General features: G+C 43.3%; 1 protein-coding gene across 1 annotated transcript in view; it reads right to left on the reverse strand.

Moving 5' to 3' along the window:
• Nucleotides 1–18,275, reverse strand: part of fhdc1 (FH2 domain containing 1) — a 58,498-nt gene that overhangs the window by 27,167 nt on the left and 13,056 nt on the right. The window contains exons 2-3 of the mRNA XM_014195572.2: nt 6,772–7,688; nt 933–994 (exon numbers count right to left, since the gene is read on the reverse strand). Coding sequence (XP_014051047.2) covers nt 933–994; nt 6,772–7,305 — 596 coding nt within the window. The 5' untranslated portion in view covers nt 7,306–7,688. The remainder of the gene's footprint in view (nt 1–932; nt 995–6,771; nt 7,689–18,275) is intronic.

An 18,275-nucleotide genomic window follows, 5' to 3' on the forward strand; every position in this document is an offset into this window, starting at 1 on the left:
CCTTGCGTTGCAAGAGCCGCGGCTTTTGTGGCGCGATGGGTAACGATGCTTCGTGGGGTGTCAGTTGTTGATGTGTGCAAGGGTCCCTGGTTCGAGCCCGGGTTGGGGCGAAGAGAGGGACGGAACCTACACTGTTACACATGCATGCACATGCAAGCACACACACCTGCACAGAGATATACTCAAAAACACACACACACACCTGCACAAACACGCGTGCACAAACAAACACAGGACACGAGTTCGGTAAACACAAATAAAGGTCATTCATAGGTCATGCTTTGAACAACAAATGCAACAGGCACAGATAGTTCAAACTAGTTGTACTATAATTGGCCTCACCCCTCTATGGAAATACCCTAACCCAGTGGTTCTCAAACCTGGTCCTGGAGACCCAAAGGGGTGCAAATGTAGTTTTTTTGCCCAAGCAAAATCAAATCATCATCAAGCTTTGATGATTTTAATCAGGTGTGTAGTGCAAAGGCAAAAACAAAAATGCACCCCTTTGTGTCCTCAGAACCAGGAATGAGAACCACTGCACTAACCCATTGACAACTATACAGGGGCAGCAGGTAGCCTAGCGGTTAGAGCGTTGGGCTGGTAATCATAAAGTCGGTGGTTTGAATCCCCAAGCCGACTAGGTGAAAGATGTGCCGTGAGCAAGGCCCATAACCCTAATTACTCAGGTAAGTCGCTCTGGATAAGAACGTCTGCTAAATGACTAAAATGTAAATACAGAGAACTCCATAATTACAGACATCCATGCACACACACGTGACCTTATCCCCAAGTGGTCAACCTAGCGTGCTGGACTAAGGACGCCACCAGTTACACAACAGCGTTGTGTTTCGCACAAGGCGTCTCAGGCCGATCGGTGGAATTTCATGCACGCTTTATGTAAACTAATCTAACAGAACCGGAGGAAGACTTACTTCTTGAATTGCTTGAGGAAAATGCCCACGTTCATGCCCCGCTTGGAGTCCAGAATGCTGATCTGAGAACAGTAGAAAGAGAGGAACATGATTCAGTACAGGAGGATATATGTGGGAATGATGGTGATGCTAGATTAGGGTTGCAAAGCTACCGGTAATTTACCAAAGTTACCGGGATCTTCAATAATTTTGGTAAATAATATGGCAATCTACAATGACTATACAAAACATTAAGAACACATGCTCTTTCCATGACCAGGTGAATCCAGGTGAAAGTTATGATCCCTTATTGATGTCACTTGTTAGTGTTTTCTCTTTTCTTTTTTATCCTGAAGAACTCCCAAGTCCTTAACGATTACAAACATACACATTACATGATGCAGCCACCACTATGCTTGAAAATAATGAAGAGCAGTACTCAGTAATGTGTTGTATTGGATTTTCTCCAAACATAACACTTTTTAGTCAGTACAAAAAATGATTTGCTTTGCCACATGTTTTGCAGCATCACTTTAGTGCCTTGTTGCAAACAGGATGCATGTTTTAGAATATTTTGTATTATGTACAGGTTTCCTTCTTTTCACTCTGTCAATTAGGTTAGTTTTTAAATCAATCCACGATTGTGCCCCCTCAATACATGTCAGACATGCTTTTAAGTTATGTACCAAGTAGGTTCCTCAGGTCCTCTGGCACTGGCCTTTTAACTACCCCAAAGCCTAGGACCAAGAAGCATGGAGAAGCAGCCTTTAGTTATTATGCCCCCAGCCTCTGGAATAGCCTGCCAGAGAAACTGAGGGTGGCTGAAACTGTGGACATATTTAAAACAAAGATCTTAAAACACATATTTTTAGCTTTTCTTTTCCTTAGGGTGCTTTTTAGTTGTTCAGTTTGCGTAATTCTTTTGTTTTATATCATATGTGTAGTAAATATTTCAGCTTTTATTTTCATCGTTTTTTCATCGTTTTTTTTCCCAGTAAAACACATTGCGTTGCATTCCACATCTGAAATGTGTTGTATAAATAAAGCTTGATTTGATTTAATACAGATAGTAAAACAGACATGTATTTATCTTGGTTGATTTTAATATGAATGGGAAGGATCATAATAATTCAAATAGAACTAAATTGATGAGATATGCCGAGAACTGTGGTTTGAAACAAATGGTTAATGATACTAATAGACCATCAAATAAGTTGGGTCACCGTTTAGACACGTGCATTGATCTGATCTTCTGTAGTATACCATTGCAATGCTTAAAAGCCAGATCAATGCCAGTGGGCTGGACAGACCATAATATTGTAACCATAAGCATGAACACCAAGGTTCCAAAGAAACCCCCAAGGATTGTGGTCAAGATACATTTTTAAACATTTAATCATGAGCTATTTCAAAATGATTTGGCTGCTGCACCCTGAGAGCTGATTTGTCTAGAGGATGATTTAAATCACACTACAGAATGTTTTATTGATTTGCTCACTGATGTAATGGACCATCATTCTCCAGCAAGAAAGAGTACAGTTGGGGCTTGTTCATCTCCATGGATTGATGATGAACTGGGTGAGGCTTAAATTAAACCGTAAGAAAAAAAAGTTATTTTACAAAAATGCTTTTATTGATTGTATTAATGATTCGAAAAAGGTATGGAATACAGTTAAGGGAATACAGTTAACTTGGTACATCTATATACAGTCAACTTTGTACTGTATGGAATACAGTTAACTTGGTACATCTAGGTTGACGGGAGAACAATAACAAAACCAGCTGATATTGCAAAATCATTTTGCAGATTTTTTTACAAAGAAAATGAATTTACTGAGCGATAATGTAAACACCCATTCTTCCACACAAGCTATTGTCCAATGGATTGATGATCGTATTATGAGCAAAAAAAACCTGCTCTTTTTGTCTACAAATGGTATCAGTAGAGGTGTGAAACCTATTGAAGTCATTACCCGATGGTAAATCTACAGGTTATGATCTTATGGACAATTTTATACTTTGCTATGCTGCTCCACAGATTGCAACTCCACTGAAATACATATTGAATTGGTCACTGGAAAAGGGGACGTTTGCAAATGTATGGAAGCACGCTAAACTGTGTCCTATCCCGAAAGACAGCAAAGAACCCATTACTCCTGCCAATGGTCGACCAATTAGTCTAATCCCCTCACTCAGTAAGATATTGGAGGGTATTGCGAGTAGACAAATACGGGAGCACATGGAAAATAATGATCTGATTACAACCAATCAGCATGCTTATCGCAAAAACCATTCCACTACCACTGCATTGGTGACATGACTGACCAGTGGCTCAGTGCTATGGATAATGGCAGGTTTGTGGGTGTACTATTTTTTTAGATTTAAGTGAGCATTGGATTTAGTGGATGATGAAATCATTTTGACAAAATTATTGCATAATGGAATAATGTCCACCTATATCAATGGTTCATTTTCTTCCCCGCATTCTTATTGGCAGACTCAATAGCCCTGGCTTCTCAAATGACTGCCTCGCCTGGTTCACCAACTACTTCTCAGATAGAGTTCAGTGTGTCAAATCGGAGGGCCTGTAGTCTGGACCTCTGGCAGTCTCTATGGGGGTGCCACAGGGTTCAATTCTCGGGCCGACTCTTTTCTCTGTATATATCAATTATGTCGCTCTTGCTGCTGGTGATTCTCTGATCCACCTCTATGCAGACGACACCATTCTGTATACATCTGGCCCTTCTTTGGACACTGTGCTAACAAACCTCCAAACGAGCTTAAAAGCCATAGAACACTGCTTCCGTGGCCTCCAACTGCTTTTAAATGCTAGTAAAACTAAGTGCATGCTCTTCAACCGATTGCTGCCCGCACCCTCCCGCCCGACTAGCATCACTACTCTGGACGGTTCTGACCTAGAATATGTGGACAACTACAAATACCTAGGTGTCTGGTTAGACTGTAAACTCTCCTTCCAGACTCACATTAAGCATCTCCAATCCAAAATTAAATCGGCTTCCTATTTCGCAACAAAGCCTCCTTCACTCATGCTGCCAAACATACCGTCGTAAAACTGACTATCCTACCGATCCTTGACTTCGGCGACGTCATCTACAAAATAGCCTCCAACACTCTACTCAGCAAACTGGATGTAGTCTATCACAGTGCCATCCGTTTTGTCACTAAAGCCCCATATACTACCCACCAATGCAACCCGTATGCTCTCATTGGCTGGCCCTCACTACATATTCGTCGCCGAACCCACTGGCTCCAGGTCATCTATAAGTCTTTGCTAGGTAAAGCCCCGCCTTATCTCAGCTCACTGGTGACCATAGCAACACCCACCCGTAGCACGCGCTCCAGCAGGGATATTTCACTGGTCATCCCCAAAGCCAACACCTGCTTTGGCCACCTTTCCTTCCAGTTCTCTGCTGTCAATGACTGGAACAAATTGCAAAAATCACTGAAGCTGGAGTCTTATATCTCCCTCTCTAACTTTAAGCATCAGCTGTCAGAGCAGCTTACCGATCACTGTAACTGTACACAGCCAATCTGTAAATAGCACACCCAACTACCTCAACCCCATATTATTACTTACCCTGTTGCTCTTTTGCACCCCAGTATCTCTACTTGCACATCATCATCTGCACATATATCACTCCAGTGTTAATGGTAAATTGTAATTATTTTGCCTCTATGGCCTATTTATTGCTTACCTCCCTACTCTTCTACATTTACACACACTGTACATAGATTTCTATTGTGTTATTCGACTGTACGTTTATCCTATTTGATCATCGACTGTATCCTACCTCATTTGCACACACTGTATATAGACTTTTTCTATTGTTTATTCCATGTGTGACTCTGTGTTGTTATTTTTGTCGCACTTGGCCAGGTCGCAGTTGTAAATGAGAACTTGTTCTCAACTGGCCTACCTGGTTAAATAAAGGTGAAATAAAAAAATTCAAAAGCTTTAAACTGTGGAATACCGCAGGGCAGTTGCCTTGAGCCACTTCTTTACTTAATATATACCAATGACCTTCCGTATGCCTTATCTGAAACTCAAGCTACTATATTTGCTTATGATACTACAATTTCTACAGCAAGACAATCGGTTCAACAGGTACAGCAAGCTCTACAAGTTGATCTGGAAAATATCAGGAGCGGGTTTGCCAGAACAAACTTGTTTTAAACACCAAGAAAACCAAAGTTATGTTTGTCTGTTCCACCAGGAAAATGCCAACACAGCATGGGATACAAATAAGTATGGGGGGAGTACAAATTGAGGAAGTGGCAGAACCCAAACTACTACAACATTTTTTTTAACTGCATGCATGATCAGAAGGATAGCTAAATATTTCCTAGGAAAGATTCTTAAGCAAATAACCCAAGCATTAATTGGGAGTCAGGTGAACTAGTGTTCTGTGGTCTGGGAAAATGCATCATCAAGTTAAATTAGGAGGCTGCAGATTGCACAGAACAAGGCAGCAAGGATTTATTTTATTTCATAATTTAATCAATTTAAATCAGCCAAACTCATTCACAACAGTATTCAGTTGGTAAGAGACAGACATTCAGTAAATACTAGGAATAGATTGTCCACCATCTATGTGTTATCCAGAAAGAAAAGACTGTTAGAGTATTTATCTGGTCAATATGTCAGTGTATTATGTATGTTTGTAACAGTGTGTTATATGTGAAAATGTGATCGTATTATAAATTGTATTTTAATGTTTAAGGGCTCTTGGAAGATTAGTCCAAATGAGGACTAAAAAAGATCCTGATAAAATAAAATAAAACCATTGGCCTCGTGGTGAAATCCCTGAGCGGTTTGCTTCCTCTCCGGGAACTGAGTCAGGAAGGACGCCTGTATCTTTGTAGTGACTGGGTGTATTGATACACCATCCAAAGTGTAATAAATAACTTCACCATGCTCAAAAGGATATTCAATGTCTGCTTTTTGTATCCATCTACCAATAGGTGCCCTTCTTTGTGAGGCACTGGAAACCCTCCATGGTCTTTGTGGTTGAATCTGCGTTTGAAATTCACTGAGGTACCTTACAGATAATTGTATGGGGTACAGAGATGAGGTAGTCATTCAACTAATATTACACACAGAGTGAGTCCATGCAACTTATTATGTGACTTGTTAAGCACATTTTTACTCCTGAACTTATTCTGAAGGCACTGTATGTCCTACGTACAATCAAAGGGTTCTCGGGAGTAGAGCGTAGCATGATGCTATATTTGGAGTCCGTTGAAGAATAGGGGTTGTGAAATAACAGACTATATTCCCTCCAGGTTGCTCAGACTATCAAACTGTGACATTAGCTTCACTAAGCCTCATGCGGGCATAGCTTACAGTTCATTCAAAGCCTTTTTCAGGGGTATACAATGATTTACACTACACTCGCCATTGACACGTTTCCTGTTTCGAGATATGCAATGCCGTAAAATTGGCTTTTGTATCGGTTAGTATTATTTCCATCCCTCGAGACAAAGCTGATTGTGCTGTGCTGTTAAGTAGTTTTGTAAGCTTGTGATAAGTACAGTGACTTCCAAGAATAACCTTTGAGTTCAGGTACAGTATACTGTCTGTCTATACTGCTCTTGTTGTTGTCAATTTATGTTTTGTTATATTGTTTTTACTACAGAGCAAACTGCCATACCAACCAGTCAATCTTAGTCATGTTAGCGCAAACCCAAAACTCATTGTTAAGCACATTATACTGCTAATGTCTTTTTCTAGTGAAGTGGACCTACCAGCACTCTTATGTCCTGTAATTCCACCAGTAAAACATAAACATGTCAGGGCGTATCCCCATCCACCTATCACAATCTACCTAGTCAGACTCACCTCGTCCTTGTTCTCCTTGAAGGACCTGGACCGGGTGATGCGGGCTGAGGAGCATCCACCGGTGGCAGGCATACCCTCCCGGCCCTGCGCCTCCTCCTGCTGGCCGAACAGCTCCTCCACGGAGCGCACGTCGATCTGGTACTGCTGCTGGCAGCGCACCGCCATGGTCCAGATGTTGGGCTGGCCCCGCACCTTCTCCTCCGGGATGGGCTTCCAGAAAAAGCTCCGCACCCTCCGCTTCTTCCGCACACCGTGGCTGGAGAGGGAGGTTGGTGGTGGGGGAGGGGGAGGAGGGGCGTTCGGGGGCAGGGGTGGTGGTGACGGTGGGGCGTAGTGGTGGGGTAGTGTGGTAGGGTGCAGGGGGGGTTCGTTGGGGAAGGGAGAGGGGAGATTAGAAGGTGAGGGGGTGTGGCCCGACATTGGGGAGAGGTCGGAGGTGGTGCTGGTGGTGCTGGCGGTGGTGGCGGCGCTGCTGCACTCGCTGCTGCAGCTCTCTCTCTCATTAGCCAGCGACGGGCTGCTCATAACATGCATCACACTAGCGCACCACTGGGGTGGGGCCTAGTTCTGAGAGGCCACTGCGTCAGATTCTCTCTGCCCTCAATTTCGCTCTCGAGAGTTTGAAGTAGCCCAATCAACTAACAACCATTCACGCAACTTAAACTCAAGTTATTCAGGTATGTCGAAGAAATTATAAACTGTCTGTGGTTTTAAAAACTAATAAAATCACGGGTCAAGGGTTAAATGTCAAAATAGCTCGAGCACAATAGACGTTCTGTCTAGTCACGGCGAGGTTAACATGCTCTCTGATTCCGTCTGTCTCCATCTTGCGGCCCGTATACCATCACTCCAAACTGGGCCTTGGTAGGGTTCTGGAGCGTTCTGTGGAAGTTGTCGTTGGGGGAACCACCATGGACCTATAGGGAGGTACAAAAACAACAGAAGAGAGGATTATTTGGGGGCAGTCATGCGTGTTGTCCCCAGGATAATCTAAATGAGGGGAAATTGAGGGGTGCGACACATCAAAAGAGAGAAGGGGGAACCACCTCGGTCGAGGGGAAACCACAATAGGGATATGACAGACTCCATTATTCTTTTGATGTCCTTGAAGTCAACCTGTTGGGTGTAAAATGTTCGGTGACACTAGTCTACACATACTTACGCCCAGGGTTACTGGAAGGTTTCCAAAGCACAACATGGATTTGCCAGGAGCGTATTTAGTTTTCCACAGGTTAGCGAACATGCCATTTCTTTACACTTTCCCTTTGTGGATTTGAATATAGTTTTAGAGTATTAAACCATTGAATTGGATTGATTTTCATTTGTACTAAAGTTCCCAGTCCACTTCTCTGTGGAACTTTTCTCATGTATGAGTTAAATATCATAGATTGGATGATAGGTTGTTCTACTGACCTACCTTTATGACTGGGAGTGGACTGACCAATCTACTACATGAGTGACATCATCTTAGACCTTTGCATAAAATGAGTAATACTCCATCGACGTTCGCACAATAACCCACATTTCAATATGCAAAGCACCTGATATCACAAAGACAGCTGTTGCCACAGGAGCGGCACAAAACATAAAGGTCAACTTTGAGAGAAAAGTACCTCAAACCAAAATGCTGTGAAGGGAACGGCACCTCCATACCTTCAGGCTCTGATCAGGCCCTACACCCAAACAAGGGCACTGCGTTCATCCACCACTGGCCTGCTGGCCCCCCTACCTCTGAGGAAGCACAGTTCCCGCTCAGCCCAGTCAAAACTGTTCGCTGCTCTGGCACCCCAATGGTGGAACAAGCTCCCTCACGACGCCAGGACAGCGGAGTCAATCACCACCTTCCGGAGACACCTGAAACCCCACCTCTTTAAGGAATACCTAGGATAGGATAAAGTAATCCTTCTAACCCCCCCCTTAAAAGATTTAGATGCACTATTGTAAAGTGGTTGTTCCACTGGATATCATAAGGTGAATGCACCATTTTGTAAGTCGCTCTGGATAAGAGCGTCTGCTAAATGACTTAAATGTAATGTAAATGTAAAATGAACCACCTTAAACGACCAAAACAACCGCTGCACTCCCGAGTGGCGCAGCGGTCTGAGGCACTGTGTCTCAGTGCAAGAGGTGTCACTCCAGTCTCCGGTTTTGAAACCAGGCTGCATCACATATGGCCATGATTAGGAGTCTTATAGGGCGGTGCACAATTGGCCCAGCGTTGCTGGGGTAGGCCGTCATTGTAAATAAGAATTTGTTCTTAATTGACTTGCCTAGTTAAATAAATAAAGGACCTTAGCTTCTACTAAAATATGATGCATTATTCTTGTAAGGAAGCATTTGAACCAGTCCTGGCACAATGATCATATAGCCAACTGACATTTACTCCTGAGGTGCTGACCTGTTGCACCCTCGACAACCACTGTGATTATTATTTGACCCTGCTGGTCATCTATGAACATTTGAACATCTTGGCCATGTTCTGTTATAATCTCCACCCGGCACAGCCAGAAGAGGACTGGCCACCCCTCATAGCCTGGTTCCTCTCTAGGTTTCTTCCTAGGTTCTGGCCTTTCTAGGGAGTTTTTCCTTGCCACTGTGCTTCTACACCTGCATTGCTTGCTGTTTGGGGTTTTAGGCTGGGTTTCTGTACAGCACTTTGTGACATCAGCTGATGTAAGAAGGGCTTTATAAATAAATTTGATTGATATTTCATGCAAAGCCTGATTGCTTAAATGTTGTTTTGTGTTACATGCCAAAATCATCTTAAAGTTACTTTATTGAGCTACACAGTCAATTTCAATTCAGGATGATTTGTACATTGAATGCAAAGCATGTTAATATCGGGGATATTGACTTGCATAGGTTTTTTGAGAAAAGGTATAACAACTTTGGAGAAAGTGGCAAGGTAAAGTAAACCAAAGCATGGATTGCTATCTTTTCTGTTTACAGGGTAAGGAAACCAATATATAATTTTGTAATTTGGGTGAGCCATCTCTAAGTTCCGCCTTAACAATACCTTCTGTTGTACAGTACATTCAGGTTTTGTCTGATAATAAGAATGAAAGGAGTAGCCTCCGGAAAACGGATAGGAAGACAGAAGACTCAATCACATTTCTCTCATCCTAATCCCTTTGTCTGTTTGATAAAAGACCATGACCATAAGGAAGGCAAATAGGGTCTTCCTCCCTTTTCAAATCAACCCCGATAGTTCTGTGATGGTGACTAACTCTCTTTCAGAACAACACATCACTCACAACCTAAGCTGACATGGCCTTGGTCATGTGATAGCCACTCATTTCCAAACAAGGAAAGGGATAGCTGACCTGACAAAACAAGGAACTGGATATGAGGTATAATAATGGTACAGTGGAAACATCAGTCAGGAAACATCAGTGCTCTAGTATGCCCCTAAGCACTGACTTAAGATCAGCCTTTCCTACTCCAACCCTATCATTAACCATATGAGCCAAAACAAAATCAAATTGACCCTGGGTCAGGGATTTAAGACGTTTATACTAACCCTTTAGTCTATTTTAACCAAAGGCCTGCTGTTTTCTGGATCTTTCCGTGTCATGGCAACGGCACTACATCCGTTAGCGCCCTGTCCACCGGATCCCAGGGGTCTTTTACTAATTCATACGGCTGACGTCACGGCTGGCCTCGTGTTGCCTGCTCGTAGTGCAACTTCAGCTGTCCTGTCCTCGCCCGTCGCTCATGCCTTATTCATGGGGCCTGTGAGGAGCACTTGACCCCATGGTGAATCATCTTCTAAAAGGATGCTGCTAGATATGTGGTGATTAGGTAGGCTAGGCTATGCTATGCTAGGAGATGCTATTGGGAAAACAGGCAGTGGGAGGGAGGGGGTTAAAGCTGCTATAGCCACCTTCTCTGGCTCACTCGCCTATCTGGTTGTTGGCATAATGTATTTGCTGCGAAGTCAGCTGCTCCAGAGTCGCATGGTGTGTACACACACACACACACACACACACACACACACACACACACACACACACACACACACACACACACACACACACACACACACACACACACAGGAAGGAATAGGGCTAGAGGGAATAGAGGCAGTTTTACGGGTTCCTGACCAATTGTGCTATTTTGTGTATTTTTTTGTAGCTTTTTTTGTACATAATGTTTCCGCAATCATTTCCTATGGCAGATAAGAGCTTCTGGGCATCAAAACAGCTATCACTAACCTCGATTTGGACGAGGACTTCTACTTCAACGAGTCGGAAGCGAAATATATGTTGATTATGTTGGATCAGGCCCAGATCACGAACAATCGAAGAAGGAGGGGACGGCGCTGTAGAGGCCGGCGTGTGGGATACCAGACGAGACTACGACGGAGAGTGGACAAATCACCTCTACCCTCCGTTCTATTGGCGAACATGCAATCACTGGAGAATAAACGGGATGAGCTCTAGAGTTTTGGACGACTGTGTGATCACGCTCTCCGTAGCTGATGTGAGTAAGACCTTTAAACAGGTCAACATTCACAAGGCCGCAGGGCCAGATGGATTACCAGGACGTGTACTCCGAGCATGCGCTGACCAACTAGCAAGTGTCTTCACTGACATTTTCAACCTGTCCGAGTCTGTAATACCGACATGTTTCGAGCAGACCACCATAGTCCCTGTGCTCAAGAACACTAAGGTAACCTAACTAAATGACTACCGACCCGTAGCACTCACGTCTGTAGCCATGAAGTGCTTTGAAATGCTGGTCATAGCTCACATCAGCACCATTCTCCCAGAAACCCTAGACCCACCCCAATTTGCATACCGCCCCAACAGATCCACAGATGATGCAATCTCTATTGCACTCCACACTGCCCTTTCCCACCTGGACAAAAGGAACACCTATGTGAGAATGCTATTCATTGACTACAGCTCAGAGTTCAACACCATAGTGCCCTCAATGCTCAGCACGAAGCTAAGGACCCTGGGACTAAACACCTCCCTCTGCAACTGGATCCTGGTCATCCTGACGGGCCGCCCCCAGGTGGTAAGGGAAGGTAACAAATCTGCCACGCTGATCGTCAACACAGGGGCCCCTCAGGGGTGCATGCTCAGTCCTCTCCTGTACTGTACTCCCTGTTCACTCATGACTGCATGGCCAGGCACAACTCCAACACCATCACCAACAAACTATCATGGTCCAAACACACCAAGACAGTTGTGAAGAGGGGACCACAAAGCCTATTCCCCCTCAGGAGACTGAAAAGATATGGCATGGGTCCTCAGATCCTCAAAAGGTTCTACAGCTGCACCATCGAGAGCATCCTGACTGGTTGCACTACAGAGGGTAGTGCGTACAGCCCAATACATCACTGGGGCCAAGCTAACTGCCATCCAGGACCTCCATACCAGGAGGTGTCTGAGGAAGGCCCTAAAAATGTTCAAAGACTCCAGCCACCCAAGTCATAGACTGTTCTCTCTGCTACCGCATGGCAAGCGGTACCAGAGCGCTAAGTCTAGGTCCAAAAGGCTTCTTAACAGCTTCTACCCCCAAGCCATAAGACTCCTGAACAGTTAATCAAAGGGCTACCCAGACCCCTCTTTTACGCTGCTGCTACTCTCTGTTTATTATCTATGCATAGTCCCTTTAACTCCACCTACATGTACCTATTACCTAAATTACCTCGACTAACCGGCGCCCCAGCACATTGATTCTGTATCGGTGCCCCCTGTATATAGCCTCGCTATTGTTATTTTACTGCTGCTGTTAAATTATTTGTTATTTTTATTTACATTTTTTTACTTCTTTTTCTTAACTGCATTGTTGGTTAAGGGCTTGTAAGTAAGCATTTCACTTTAAGGTCTACACCTGTTGTATTCGGCGCCTTTGACAAATAAAATTTGATTTCAAAATATGAAGAACACCTGCTCTTTCCGTGACATATACTGACCAGGTGAATACAGATGAAAGCTATGATCGCTCACTTGTTAAATCCACTTCAATCAGTGTAGATGAAGGGGAAGAAACAGGTTAAAGAAGGATTTTTAAGCCTTGAGACAATTGAGACATGGATTGTGTATGTGTGCCATTCAGAGGGGTGAAAAGGAAAGACAAAAGATTTAAGTGACTTTGAATGGGGTATGGTAGTATGTGCCAGGTGCACCGGTTTGTGTCAAGAACTGCAACTGTGCTGGGTTTTTCACACTCAACAGTTTCCCTTGTGTATCAAAAATGGTCAACCACCCAAAGGACAACCAGTCAACTTGACACAACTGCGGTAAGCATTGGAGTCAACATGGGCTAGCATACCTGTGAAACGCTTTTGACACCTTGTAGAATCCTTTGAGGCTGTTTGAGGGCAAAAGGGAGGGGGGTGGGGGGTGCAACTCAACATTAGGAAGTTGTACTTAATGTTTTGTACACTCAGTGTATATGACAGATATCTCAGGCAATTTTAAAGTCATTCCCACAGATGTTCAAATAACGCTAACTGTCAACGACAGCTTAAAACAGCAGTGCTAGTTTAGTGCATCTTGAGACAAAAGACAAGACAGGTCCCCAAGAAGACAACAACAAGAGTGTCTGCTCCCTTCTAAAGAGACAGTGAACTATTTGTAACTCTGTAAAATGCCCTGAAGGCAACAGACATAGTTTGAATGAGTGTCTAGCTACAATACATCCACCTGCTGTACTGAGAGTGAGTGAGCCCAGACAGACTGTTGAGGGTCTCATTGTGGTAGTCCACCTGTTGTCAGCCCTGCAGCGTTCCCACTCCCATCAGTCTTTATCAGTGACAGGGATACCCCACCCAACCTCATTAACCACTGGGTACGATGTGCCCCCCCGCCACAGAGAGAAAGGGTTAAGATGGACGCACAAAGGCTTCTTTAAAGTTTATCTTTAAAGGAGAGGTAGTGTGGATTGTTGAAGCTGGCTTTTAAGCCCTGAGGATAGTGTGGCCAGATTCTACACAATAGGGGGAAAGGGGGGTGGCAGAGACATGATATTGGATGGATGTGTGTGTGTGTGTGTGTGTGTGTGTGTGTGTGTGTGTGTGTGTGTGTGTGTGTGTGTGTGTGTGTGTGTGTGTGTGTGTGTGTGTGTGTGTGTGTGTGTGTGTGTGTGTGTGTGTGTGTGGTTTCCCAACTCTAGGGTGACATTCTTTACCTAGACCATGTGGCATATTACTTTCCCCCTAGCCCACCACCATCTTCTCATTCACTACTCCAATATTGGGGGCTAAGGGGACAAATCCTCCTCCAGATCAGAGGGCAAGTTGTAATCCGGCGTCCCTGAGAGAGGTTACTTCACAGTCTGAGTGCTCGTTAACCCCCGCACCCCCGGGGCTTTTCACCCACACAGTCGGGGCAGAGAGGGTCCGCCTCTCTGGGATTAAGCCAATCCTGCATCCGCCATCATCGCAGCGGAAACGCTTATTAGAGGAGAACAGCTTTGCGGAGAGCTCAGTGGGGGAATGGCTCCCGTGCTTTTGAACTTCTATGTTTTAGATCCCTCAAAAGGGTCTTGATCTGGACTTGTGTATGTGTGTAAGGTAGTAAAATTGTCTATGGCCTTCTTTCGTGTCTTCGTCATATCTCTTAGCCCTATTTTACTAGTGTTTACCTCAGTAGGACTGCTTGTTGACCTTGTGACAGTGAATCTTGTCCACATCTGTCTCTTTTCACTATTCATCATCATGGAATGAATGTGTCATACCGGAATCAGTGTTTTCTGTTCAAGCTCCTTTTCAAGATAGTATAGTAAAATCAGCACACTACGTCATAGAAACAGTCCTCTGCCTGGGCTGTCTAGTTGTATCTACACTGTATATTTATATTCTCTTTCAAACCAAACTTGCTAGGAAAACAAGGCAGCTTAGTCTTTGTTCAGTTTAGTACAGCATACCAGCTTCCTCACTTCCCCCTTCTCTGACACATCAGATTGGGAGGTGAGTGACACACACTCAAGCACGCACACACACACACACATAGAAACAGTAAGGGGAGGCGGAGTGTGAGTGAGGCAGAGCAAACGATGGGGCGAGCAGGTGGATATGTCAACTGTGTGAGATTAAACACACGCAGGCATTTACACAGACATACATAAACACAGTTACCCAGATACCCAGACAAAAGAGCCTCTCAGCCAAACAATCTCTTTTAATGAAAAGGATATGAAATGACGCCTTATGGGTGCATGTGGCAAACAGGGACAGATGCTTCCAGTACACGCTGTACAACAGTCACTGGCAACAGCAGCAGAGACACCCAGGGCGGCAGGTAGCCTAGTGGTTAGAGCGTTGGGCCAGTAACCTAAAGGTTGCAGGTTGGAATCCCAGATCTGACAAAAAGCTGTCGTTCTGCCCCTGAGCAAGGCAGTTAACCCACTGTTCCCCAGGCGCCGAAGACGTAGATGTCAATTATGGCAGCCCCCCACACCTCTCTGATTTAGTGGGTTAAATGTGGAACACACATTTCAGTTGTACAACTGACGGTCATTCAGATAAGGCAGGAGATGACAGATTGCAGCAATAATGTGCCATAGGGTGATCACAATACTGCTTTCAGTCTTCTCTGCTCGTGGACTTGTCTACTCTGGTGTATCCACTTTCATACGTCACTGAATCCACCGCAACTCCTGTCGTGCAATATGTGTTATTCAGAGCAAAATGTGTCACTGCACCTGACGAGTCGAAGATTGAAATGTTTTGAGTGTAGACCAAAACGTCATCCATCTACTGTTATGAATATTGACAACAACTAGCACAAACAACAGATTAATAAATCTACCATTCACTGTCTGGAGGGCATGTTAGGCAACGGTGTGAACAAGGGGGGCTTTTATTAGACAAATCCTGATCGGATTCAGGAAAGAAAAGGGATTAATCAAATACTTTGAAAGATTGAGATTAAGACTGAGATTAGTGCTCGGATGGAGCCTGTATTTTCTGATTGAACATTATAGGCCAGTGTAAGTAGCTCTAGTAACTGAAAATGCACATGCCCCTTATGAAAATTAATCTCTCTTCCAGAATGAATGACAAAAAAAAATCCAAGTTGCAGTCCTAAACAGGTACTGACCTCTAGGTTCCCTGGTACCCTATTCTCTATAGTGCACTACTTTTGACCAGAGCTTTTGACCAGAGAACTATGGACCCTGGTCAAAAGTAGTGCACTATACAGGGAATATGGTGCCATTTGGGATACAACCAGACAGACAGCTTACATAAGCTTCTGAGTCAATGCAATATTCAACACAGCAAAAGCAACATGTACTTGCTCCTATGCAAATATATTATGAATTCATGATTCTCAAAGGAGTTCTTCCTTTCAAAGTTTGAGCCATTTCTACCAAGATACTTCACAAGAAATCACTGTGCATTTCATGGGGCATCTTCTATTCTACTATGAATCAAACTAATTAAAACAAATAAATCATTATAGAAATCCAGTTGGATTATGCTACACACAGATAGGCCTAGATGCACTGGGAATCAAACATGCAAACTTGACATGTTAATGGACCTTGAAGGAGGGGAAGTTGATTCCCTACTGTCTTTAGACTTTCTACTAATGTTAAAACATGAAAGAACTGTAAACATCTAACCAAATCCTTTCCCTGGGTTACACGCTTCCAGCTTTGAACATCATCCCTAGAGACAAATAACTCACCATTTAGACTCTTGCTGAGCAAACATTTTATCTAATGCGTCCCTACCATCTGTCAAATGAGCTCCTTATAAAGTGAAAGCCCTCTCCCTAAACACACACATACTTTCCCTCCCGCTTTCCCTCCTTTCCCTTATCTCATCTCTTGACTGAGGTGTTCAAACACCACATTGTTTTATGGCACGATTATGTCCCTCGCTATTGGAATGGCTGTGATAACTTGGGGCCAGTAAAAGATATCCAATGAAGGATACTAGCGTCTAAATTTTAAGATAAGGGAGAACTACTGCTTGACCTCTATTTCATAGCATCCCAAATAATCAAATGCAACCAGTACATTATCAGACGATCTGCTGCTGGTTCAAGCTGGACTCAGGGGTAGATATAATATAGTAAATGTAAATCTGGGACACTCCAATTAGTATGATATATTACGTTTCATATGGTATGTATCAATTTGTGGATGTCTATCATCCATTTCGTATGATATGTTACGAATTGAAATTCGTACATGTTATGAAATTTGCTAAACATATGATATGTTACAAATTACAATTTGTCAAGGAAGCTAACTCCAACGTTAGCTCGGTGGCTAACGTTACCTAGGCTAGGGGCTATGGTTAGCGGTTAAGGTTAGGGTTAGGAGTTAGGTTAAAGGGTTAACGTTAGGGGGAGGATTAGCTAACATGCTAAGTAATTGCAAAGTAGCTAAAATGTAGTAATAGTTGCTAATTAGCAAAAATGCTAAAGTTGTCCATGATGAGATTCGAACACGCAACCTTTGGGTTGCTTGACATTTGTGTCATACGCCCGACCAGCCACCCTACTTCTATTTTTGCCTAAAGTAACCTTCTGTCTTATGTAACCATACCAAACGTAACATATCCTACTAATTTGAGTATCCCGGATTTACGGTTATTATGTTACGTATGAGACAAGGCTGGCTGGTTAAACATATTCTGCAGGATCAAGGATACAAACAAACAACCAAAGCTGTGTATGGGACAGGTCATTATACTGGGTGTAAGGGTGTAACAGAACTCAATAGCTCATAACAAATCTCCCGGCTGTTAATGAGCTTTCAGCAGATTATCACAGTTTGTTGTTGGTCTACTAGTAATTATGGACACTGAAATAATGGACAAGGATGATAAGGCCATGGTGAACTTTGCAATGAGTGAAGTAGTTATACTAATCAAATACATTATTTGTGAATAATATAGAGGTTCACCTCACAATATTCAGACAAAACATTTAGCCAGACTAAACATTATGTTGTAATCAATTAAGCTACATAACAATTTTAGATGTGCAATGGATACACTTCATGGTTTGGAAAGCAGTCATAACAAATGGCAATCAAAAACATGAAGATAAAGTTATTTTCAAATCTCCTTGGTTTTTAGAGTCTATCTGGGATCACCAAAATTATCATAATTCTTCCTCCAAACTGTTCCCCTCTGCCTCCCTGCTCTGACTCAACAGTGGCCTACAGACTACATTTTTTTTCAAAACGTTGCTATTAATACACTTCTATTCATTTTCTCCGCATCATAAACTCGTTCACGGTGCGAGAGGGGCTGGGTGAAGGTGACAGTAATTACAGTGGCAAGAAAAAGTATGTGAACCCTTCGGAATTAAATTGATCATAAAATTTGATCTGATCTTCATCTGTCACAACAATAGACAAACACAGTCTGCTTAAACTAATAACACACAAACAATTATACGTTTTCATGTCTTTATTGCACACACCGTGTAAACATTCAGAGTGCAGTGTGGGAAAAGTATGTGAATCCTTGGTTTTAATAACTGGTTAACCTGACTTTGGCAGTACTAACCTCAACCAAACGTGTTTTG

This window comes from Salmo salar, chromosome ssa04, assembly GCF_905237065.1.
Source record: "Salmo salar chromosome ssa04, Ssal_v3.1, whole genome shotgun sequence".
NCBI classification, from domain to species: Eukaryota; Metazoa; Chordata; class Actinopteri; order Salmoniformes; family Salmonidae; genus Salmo; species Salmo salar.